Source organism: Bidens hawaiensis, unplaced genomic scaffold, assembly GCF_021521415.1.
Source record: "Bidens hawaiensis isolate Kalapana, Puna unplaced genomic scaffold, B.hawaiensis_p1.1 tig00068915_1, whole genome shotgun sequence".
Classification (NCBI taxonomy): domain Eukaryota; kingdom Viridiplantae; phylum Streptophyta; class Magnoliopsida; order Asterales; family Asteraceae; genus Bidens; species Bidens hawaiensis.
The window spans coordinates 1-10,557 of NW_027502163.1; the positions used below are offsets into that span (position 1 = coordinate 1).

The window sequence follows — 10,557 nt, forward strand, 5'->3', positions numbered from 1 at the left end:
ATGGATAATAGTTCTTCTTTGAGCTTTGACTGGCTTGAATATTTTGACGTTGTGATTACCGGCAGGTTATTTCTTTACTTAGTTGAAAGGCCATGTATATATTCTACGAGTAACAGAATATGTGTATAAATACAAAGGTCTGTTAATGCAGTGCTAAACCAAGCTTTTTTCATGACAAAAACCGTGCTAATCTTTTTGCAGTTGAGGTTGAGTCTGGGAAGCTTATTAATACAGACAATGGTACTCCACATGCTCAGGTTTGTGAATACACATCATCCATTCTTTATATCATGTATACTTTTTCATATGTTAAAATAGTTAATTAATATGATTAGGTGGGAGGCCCTGCTACAGAATTGCCAGATCAGATTTCAGTTAAGCATTGCAAAGTGTTTCAGGTACAATATAATTTACATCACAATACTACATAATGTTGGTTTAAGTATTAGTGTCTTATACTTAAACAATATGATTCTTCTCGGCTGATTCAGGGTGGTAACGTTGGCATCTGCATAAACTGCTGAATGTCGGATCAAGTTCACAAGTAATTTTATTTTATTTCTTGTTTTTCATTATATTGTGTTTTGTTGATTGTTATTGCCTTCACTTATTGCACTTTAGTAATTTCATAAAATTAATATACTGTTCAATTATTCTTAGGTCTTATATGTTGGTGATCATATATATGGAGATGTTTTAAGGAGTAAAAAGCTTTTGGGTACGATTTTTGGTATTCATGATGTCATTTATAATATCATTGTGTTCTTATAGAGCGTCTATTAATTCTTGAGCATTGATTGTAATATTACCACACGAAACAGGCTGGCGGACAATGTTAATTGTCCCTGAAATCGAAAAAGAATCTGGAATTCTCTCAGCCTCTCGGGAAGCCAGAAAGGTATTGTTCTGGCTTGTCATATCAAAGATTGATTAATAAAGTTTCAATATATGATTTAACGTCTTTATACCGAAACTTGTATTTGTACAGTTAGTGAAACTGATGAGGGCCGAGAGAGAGAAGATTGAAGATGAAATCCATCATTTCAAATGGTCCCTTGAGTATTTATTTCCAAGATGTTGCAAAATTGCCAGTTTTTGCGTGCCGAATACGATAACAAAAATTATATTGTTTTTAAGTAATAATATGTTTTTCAGTTTAGCTGTTAAAGATATAACACAACCAAATTGACCCATTTAGTATTTTCTCTATAAAGAAACCCACACTAAATGCCTTTAATTCATTTATTTTGCAATTCTTTGCCATTAACTATGAGTGTTTTACTAAAGTTTTTTTTTCTCTTGCGTTTAGACATGAAGAGATGGATGCCGGTGAAAGAAAATTGCTCACCGAGAAGCTGGATGTACTTGAGGTAGCATACTAAATGATTTCTAAGATTAGAAACGTGCTCGTTTAAAGAATTTATTTCTATACCTACAAAAAATAAGGTCATACAATACAAGTGGACACATGGTCTACTTGTATATCTTTTTTACACCCTTCTAATTTTAAATTTCTGTTACTGATTATATGAATCATGGTCTACTTGTATTTTTGTTATGCATGTAGGTTCAGCGCACCCGCGCACGTGCAGCTCATCAAGAGTCTGAGAGAACTTACCACCGGAAGGTAATCAGTGTATAAGGATTTTAAGTTTCCGTATTTGTTTTTCCTTTTAAGAAAAAAAAAATCTAACGCAAGCGATGTGTATATTTGTTGAGTGACGTTTTTTATATTATCGACAGTTCCATCCAGTGTGGGGACTGCTGATGAAAACTGGGTATCAGAACTCCCGCTTTGCGCATCAGGTTTCACCAGCATTTTCAACCCATTTAGTTAAAAATCGAATCAATTCAGGATGCACTTTATTGATAATGGGTCGAACCATAAATATTAGCTCGGGTCAAACGAAAGTCGCTTAATGTGTATCAAATGTTCACATCCAAAATCATTTTCTTTAAAACAAACATTTCAACAATATATTTTTTTCTAATCTTATCTTATTACATCAATCAACTCCTTTTGACACAAAGCATATGTTTTGACATGAACCCGTTTTGACCCGCAACTTAAACTGCCTGACCGCCTTTTTTCAGTGTAAACGAGACTGAACCATGAGTTCCACTCTTTAATAATATAGGTGGAGAGGTTTGCCTGTCTTTACACAAGTGACGTTGGAAATCTGGGGCTATACTCTCCTGACAAATACTACAAGCCGAGCGAGAACTTCATGGATCATGAGTCAAATGCTCTCTTTGTAAAGGAAAAAGTACTGTAAAGGAAAAAGTATGTTGCGTGCAGTTTCAATAGATGCTGAGTTGAACTCTTTTAAGTCTTTAGTCTTAGTGAACTAGTTTGTTTGTTGTTTTCTATGTACATATATGTTTATGACTATGTGGTTCATGAACCATTTTACTAGCATAACTTCATGCAATAGATAAAGACCATGGTTGTAGTTAGGGTGAATTGCTGACACAAATGCGCGAACATGACATGAATCTAACGAACCTCACAGGTTTGACCCGACACTAGTTGACTCAATAGAGAGAATGGATATCATAATTGACGAACACTTTTAACTAGCTAGGAGCATAAAAGTTTCTAAAACCACATTTCCATCAAATATCTTTTGATTCTGTGAACATGCATCTAGCAAACTACAGTCTTTTGATGTAAATGTGTAATTGATATCTGATACGTCGACATCATATGTAGAATCAAAAGGATTTGCAGATAAATGTTTGACCGAATGACGTCAAAAAAATAAGATCCATGGTTCATTCATTCATAGCCTCCTTGAGTAACTTCTCAGTGAGAGCTTTAGGTAGTCCCATCACACTATCAGTTGTTCCTTTCTGCATTTTAGCATAATATAAACAAGGTTTATTTAGATTTATATTACATTGTATAAACTTTAAATAATTCTAATTGGTTTTTGCGTGTGAGACAGAAAGGGGGAAACAAATCACGTCTTTAACGCATGGAACGATTAAAGGGTGCTCAATTATAAGTGCTCCAGCAACCCTGAGCACTAGCCCCTCCTCAATCTGTACAAAAATAGAATGATTTATATTATTTTCAATACAAATTTAAATTGTAATTACAACTTTGTTTAATTACCAGCTTATCAATAACATTATCTGGTATCTCATGGAAATGAATCTGCAATCATCAACATGTTAACGGGTCAGCATTTTCATTTAGGGTTCACATTCACATGAGTCATGACAGCCCTGCTTGCGGTGCGCACATATGATGTATATATGTGTGAACCCTCGGGTGGGCAAAAGTGAAATTGCACTAATTTTGACGTTATTTTACTAATCTCGTGAAAATAACGTTAAAAGTGACGGACGGTTAATCAGGCATCATGTAGTGGCGTTGATAGCTGAAAGATAAGGGTACATGCACCGATCAGCCGGTGTCCCGATGATTGAGTGCTATGTGCCTTATGTCCAAGGCTTGATGCAAAACTACTATCGAGCCGGGGGTCTCACCGGAAGCAGCCTCTCTATCCCTATGGGGTAGAGGTAAGGCTGCCTACATCTTACCCTCCTCAGACCCTACCATAGCTTTGCTATTGGTGGGATATACTGAGTATGATGATGATGATGATGATGATGATGATGATATTCACATGAGTCATGACATAACAAAAACTGAACATATATTGATAATTTCAACCCGTTTAATTGTAAAAGAAATGATTGAATATAAGTTTAATCTATAACAAGTCAAACATGTAAAATAAATAAATAAATAAAATGGGTCGAAAGTGGGCCAAAAGCCACCCAAAACTTATTTTAATCTGCATAACTTCTAAGTCGCTTTAATTCAAAAATTAGATTATTATTTAAACAATAACAATATAGTAATCAAATCTGACACAATAACTATTAAAAAAATGTGATTTTTGGAATATAACGGTTTTGGGTTAATTTGACCCAAGTCTTCCGTTACCGTTAATACCGTTTAGTCAATTACCCAATTTGACGTGAACCCATTTTAACCTATTACCCAACGTCCCAACCCGTCCATCTTTCTACCAACTATGAACATTCGCCCATGTTAAGTTTTATCTCTAATGGGACAAACAAGTAAAATAATGGAAGTATATCAAATGGGTCAAAAACGGGTCGAAAATAACTCAAGATATGTTTTAATGCGTAGAACCTCTCAAATCGGTTTATTCATAAATAGATAATTATTAAAATAGTACCTCCACTTTGTCCCAATCCCCTTTTGTGAATCCAGTCTTGAGGTTTGTGACAAAAACAGAGCTAAGAGTAGATGCATGTTTACCAGAATAGCCTGTTACATCTCTGCTTGTTAAACCACCAAACCAGTACAGTAGATCAAAAAACTGAAATAGAATAATAAAGTAAACAAACTTTTTATAAATTGGCGTGCTTCGTCTTCATCGGAGGGTTTTTCCCTAATCGCGCCTTCATAAACCACCACCTACAAATCATAATTGGTTTAGCAACATAACCAAAACCAATACATTTGAATAGTTGCATACATCTAAACATCATTGGAGAGTCAAGTTAACACTTTATCTATTATTTATTTTTTGTTAATGCAGTAACATTTGAAGCATAAGGAAAAGTGATTAATACTTGGTCACAAGTAATTAGTAGTGTTGGCTCAGCATCTTTGTCTTCACCAATATAGTTATTCTGGTAATTGGTATTATGGTTAACAATAATGCCTCATAACATTACAAATTCAAAAACAAATCTGAGAAAAAAAATAGAAATACATACTGTATCAGATGCTATTAAGATACTTGATTTCTCATCCTTCGTCTGATCATCAGCAATTTGAAGCTTGGACACTATGGCATCAGCCTGTGACAACGCATAACATAAATGATGTAAATATATACATGATAATTAACGATGATGGATATTGGAATTGAATGCATATTAAAACTGATTGTCCGAAATTAAAACAAAGATTCTAATTTGTTTAGTATGGTCATTTAGGGTCATATAATCAGGTTTATAGCAGCTGCAACAATACTATTTATCTAAGAGTAAACTAAAATTACTTAATCAATTATCTAAACATAACTTTTCACAAAAAATGTCACTTCTTTTCTATTAATTTCCCAAACAATTTTCTAAAACACACAAAGTGGCATACTTAATCATTATTTAAACCTGACTTTTCATAAAAAATTCCACTTTTGGACATTTTTTCTATTAATTTCTCAATAAAATTTTCTAAACACACAAAGTAACATCCGAAAACCATCTTTTGCCAGTTGTATTACAGTTGATCATCTGTTACAGAACATACAGTATAACATAATCAGTTTCAAAACACACCCATCCTGTGTTACCTTTGCTTTAGCAAGAGCCATGACCAAGTCTTCTGGTTTTTCGGTTCGGATGGCTTTCTCATCTATATCTGCAGACTAAACAGCATAAAAAAGTTAAAACTATTGGCCTTCTATTAGCACATAAGTATATACACATATAAGAAAATAATACCATGATTGTGAATTTATATCCCATTTCAGCTAATATCTTTTGACGAGCCACGGAAGACGATCCCAATATTATCTGCATAATAATAATAATAATAATATCATAAACCAGTTCAACACTCAAAACATCTAACATTCGTTTAAAGCCCCCAATTAAGGTAAACTCAAGCAATAACTGTCAAGACCTAAATACTACTGATTACGATTATCTAAAATTGAACTAGTATGATTATACTTTAGCGTGTAATCAAGTTCCAAAACGACAAAATTCGACCATAATAATGCGATTTGATTGACAACCCTAAACAAATTGAATAGAATAAATTGATGAAGCAGAGTGAAAGTAAGCGTAGTACCCTAAACGGAGATTGAGCTGGCTCCATGGCTGGATTTGTTAGGGCTAATCAACAGAACACACGCGGCAAACTACCAAGGTTGTTTCAAATATTAGCTCAATGGGTTGGGTTCGGGGCGGTTAGGTAACCCTGGTCCAATTATTAGACCGAGCGTGGTAGATGGTTGTGTCCTTGTGACCGACATTTTCGTTTAAAACGTCGGGGAATACCGCACCCCAGGGGCGTTTTGGTCTTCAAAAATTCTCTCAATGTTATGGAGACAATGCTGGATGAAAAAAATGGTGGGCCAAGGAGGAGAACCATCTAATATGATGAGAGTTGGTGGCGTTTTGAATGATTTCCACTGCGCATCATCTGGCCTAAAATCAGTTGACTATCTATCGGGTACTTACCCATTAGTTATGCACTCATGCACGTCGTTTCAGTAAATTGGGTTGGTTTGAATTGGAATTATAATCGGCTATATTATATAATATACAATATATATAAAATAAATGAAAATCATGTCAGGTATCTGATCGGGTAAACATGTATATATTATCCGACAAAATGTAAAAGTTTATCTTTTTTTTTTCTTTCTTTCAACTCGGAAACACAAATCTTTATTTTCTTTATTTTCATTCAAAGTTTGGATAACACAATTACATCATATATATATTTCGCTCCCCTTCCTTTCTATTTTCTCCTTAATTCCATTCCCTTCAGTTTTGATTCGAACCATTTTAATCTACACTTTTAGTTTAACTATCAAGTAATCTACATGTAGGTCCTTAATTTTTATTAACAATATAATCGTCTATTTAGGAAGTTAAATTCGGGCATGTAACCCCCCCCCCCCCCCCAACCCAAGGCACCACAAAAGTTGTTGCGGAAAACAAGCAATCGTACGAAACTACCTAGACCCTTCAATTGAGGTTGTTGGTTTTATACTTGTCCTGAGAAGGTCGTTAAATCCAGACATGTAACCCCCCCCCCCCCTCCACCCACCCACCCCAAATATCATTGCGGAAAACAAGCAATCGTACGAAACTACCAAGGCCCCTCAAGTGAGGTTGTTGGTTTTATACTTGTCTTGAGAAGGCCGTTAAATCCAGGCATGTAACCCCTCAATTGAGGTTGTCGGTTTTATACTAGTCTTGAGAAGGTCGTTAAATCTAGGCATGTAACCCACCACCACCACAAATATTGTTGCAGAAAACAAGCAATCATACGAAACTATTCAGACCACTCAATTGAGGTTGTCGGTTTTATACTTGTCTTGAGAAGACCGTTAAATCCAGGCATGTAATCCTCCCCCCTCCCCACATATATTGTTGCGGAAAACAAGCAATCGTGCGAATCTACCTAGACCCCCCAATTGAAGTTGTCGTTTTATACTTGTCCTGAGAAAGCATGTACTTAATTTTATGAGATGTGCTGGCAATCTTTGGAGACCATGAAATGTGTTGACGATCTTTGGAGATCATACCAGGTCTACTTAAGTCAGAGATTAAAGCTTGAAACAATATTCAATCTAAAGTGATCAAAGCAAGTGAGATGAGACAACATTTAATTTATACGTAGATATATGGGTTATGTTATTTTTGTTGCTTTTAAGGATCTAAAACCATACAAATATACAGTTGAACAAATATGGTTATGTATTTTGTTGCAGCAGCTTGTATGTAATTAAAAAATAATTTCCTAAACATTTCTTTGTTGCCCTTTATGCATTGTACTAATGTGCCACTGCTACTTTCAATCCTTCTTTACTTTCCATCAGTTGATCTCCATCTTCCTTAATGTCAAGTGTCGGTGCAAGATAAGCTCGGAAACGCCCAACCACCACTACGGCTATTGTGTTTTATGTTACCTTAAACATGTTTAATTTCCAGGTATATCTTCGCTGTTTTATTCATGGTTCATGTCATTCACACTCGTAACTACAACTACGATCCTTATATATTGCATGAAAGGTTCATGAACCATAGTCATAAACATATATGTACATAGCACAAACACAAAACATATACAAACTAGTTCACTGAGACCAAAGGGTTTATCAGTATGTATTGGAACTGCACACAACAAATGTAACATCCCGGATTTTCAAAGAAAAATAGTATTTAAATATATTATTTATTTATGACTTAAAAGAAAATTTCTCGGCAAATAGAAAAATTATAATATTAAATAAAGAAAGTTACGTTAGTGATTTCGTGTTAATAATTAATTAATATCAAATAAATAAAAGATCATGGACTTAGATTAATTAAGGTGGGTTAAAGAGTAATGGGTTTTAGGTCAATGGGCTTTAAGAGATATAAATACCCCCTTATACCATTCCAAAACCCTAACTCTTATTTCTTTCCATCCTAATCTCTACACACCCTCCAAACACACACACATATTACTATAAACGGCCAAGAGAAAAAGAAAGAGATCCGAGACCAAATCAAACTAACTATTACTAGATCTTCTATATATAAGATAGATCCAAGGATTTAAGTTCATAACCAACCCAAACGACAACAAACGAACACGAAAAAGTATGTTCTTGATCCTAAAGTTTATGTTTTGATAAACGTTTGGCCTTGAAACTTAAATATGAGGTAGATCGGGTATAAACAAAATGTAAAGTTGTAAACTTGATGTTAGAACGAATAAAACGAACCCGAAAATGGAAACGGCTCGTTAAAGAATCCCTAGATCTAGTCTTGGACATTTTCGCGTGTAAAGGTCCAAACATTATAATTTCCGGGTTAAATCTTAGCCGAGTGCGGTTAGGGAATCGTCATGAAACGACATAGGGCCGTAATGAAAATATACAAATATCAAATACTTGATAATATGCTAAATAATAATAATAAGAACAGTGGCTGCACATGGATAATATATACATGTAATGTATATCTCGTTTACAATATCGAGATCGATTACACAGTAACTCGCATACATAGTCGATTACAATGGGGGTTTCGATTACATTGGATGGACCAATCACACTTAGGACTAGAATACAACAGATCCTATTGATTATCTTGGCCAAATCGATCACGTTGCTCCAAGAATCGCATACACTTGACATCGAATACAATCTGAGCAATTGCAAGGATAAATCGATTACATCAGAGTTCAGCAACCACGGATACACAACTCGCATACAAACCCGTCGCTCATATTAGACCTCGATTACAATTGAACCCATACACAATCTGAACATCGCTCACATCGATTACAATCAGCAGCTCAGATATATCAAATCGATTACAATCAACAGCTGAGACATATCAAATCGATTACATTTATATCTCGTATACATACGGACTCGCTTACAATCCAACCCGAACACAATGAACTTCACTTACAAGAAACTCGATTACACCCAAATTCGAAGACCCTAGTAATCGATTACATTATGTAATCGATTTCCAAGACCCGATTACAAGCCAACTCGATTACTTGGAACTCGAATACAATCGGATTTCGTTTACAAATAGGATTCGATTACATCCTGGATCCGATTGCTTTGACCCGATTACCTGTAGTTATATCGCATACAGTACCTGGTCGCATACGTTGACTAATCGATTACGTTACAGTCGATTACAAGCCTTCGATTACATTGTAATCGGTCATATTGGATACCCGATTACAATACATACTCGCTTACAATACGGGATCGATTACATTGTAATCGATTGCATTAGAGATCGATTTCAGTAAAGCCATCTTATTAATCAGTCATCATCATCATCGATTACTTGTAATCGATTCAGGGGATTCATTTACTTGGAGCGGCTGAGACATGAACAAAAAGAAAAGAAAGATGAAGGATGAACGAGCAGATGGTTAATAGGGAGGGTGGGCTTTATGTTTTTATTTACCCTAGGCCCAAACACCAGCCCAAGCCCAAATTACAGACCCAAATCCTAATACACTCGCTACACTCGATCAATTATAGCTCGGTTACTAGGCGCAACTACCCAAGTACATAACGAAGTGAGTTGATTACTTTGTAACTAATCTCGTTGAGAACCCGAGAATACGTATAAAGGAATACTCGCTTAAGTATACACCTAAGATTACATTTGGCGGTTCACAAGTATGGGATAACCCGTGTGTCCTATAATATGCACGTACGTATAAATATGAATCAGCTTATAAACACATGACGTGAACTCTATAAAGAAAAGAATATTAAAAGAATCAAGTCTTAAGATAATAATAAAATATTTTAGGAAAGAGAAAACAATAATACAATAATTATTAACCTTACATTAGGGTTGTACGAAAATATAATAAGTAAACGTAATCTAAACAAGGACAATGGTTTACACCAAACTTAGCTATTTTGCCAGCAATACAAATAGAATAAGTATTAATACGTGTAACCAATATACAGTTAGCAGAGCTCAGCTAAAGAAGGGAATCACAGTTAGCGGAGAAAGAAACAGGATCCAGGTGAGTTTCTAGCCTCATTCTTTGTTATGTTTTTCGGGGCTATGTGCATACTCGATGTGATAGTTAATACATGGTAAGTGTATGCCATGTATGATTTATATGTTATCTATATATGACTTGAATGAGAATGAAATGCTTGTCAGTATGTGAACGATCTTCAAATATTGCACGTATCGCCAAGGAAAGTGATTAGCTCCTTACATGGATATTAAATAATAACTTATAGATAGTGTTCCTTATATGGATAATATATGGAGTTCCTTATA

At 34.9% G+C, this 10,557-nt stretch overlaps 2 protein-coding genes across 5 annotated transcripts; one reads left to right on the forward strand and one right to left on the reverse strand.

The window, feature by feature from the left end:
• Positions 1–151: 151 nt before the first annotated feature.
• Positions 152–2,276, forward strand: LOC143605301 (uncharacterized; the record flags this gene model as incomplete). The annotated part of the gene is made up of 9 exons (XM_077081462.1): positions 152–257; positions 336–398; positions 661–730; positions 822–898; positions 989–1,059; positions 1,310–1,370; positions 1,568–1,627; positions 1,744–1,806; positions 2,139–2,276. Coding segments are annotated over 9 exons (709 nt in total), but the record flags the coding sequence as incomplete, so codon positions are not given.
• Positions 1,904–5,884, reverse strand: LOC143605298 (uncharacterized). 4 transcript variants are annotated; one of them, XM_077081457.1, is made up of 10 exons: positions 5,849–5,884; positions 5,497–5,568; positions 5,346–5,420; positions 4,765–4,848; positions 4,618–4,677; positions 4,390–4,459; positions 4,218–4,309; positions 3,119–3,160; positions 2,964–3,045; positions 1,904–2,852 (listed from the first exon to the last, which is right to left on the reverse strand). In XM_077081457.1, exons 1-10 carry the CDS (start codon positions 5,873–5,875, stop codon positions 2,776–2,778), a joined length of 681 nt encoding a protein of 226 aa, XP_076937572.1. In that variant the 5' UTR covers positions 5,876–5,884; the 3' UTR covers positions 1,904–2,775. The 4 variants fall into 4 exon arrangements, with proteins under 4 accessions (XP_076937572.1, XP_076937574.1, XP_076937573.1 ...); XM_077081459.1 differs by having other exon boundaries at positions 1,904–2,849; positions 2,961–3,045; XM_077081458.1 differs by lacking the exon at positions 4,618–4,677.
• Between the last annotated feature and the right edge of the window lie 4,673 nt (positions 5,885–10,557).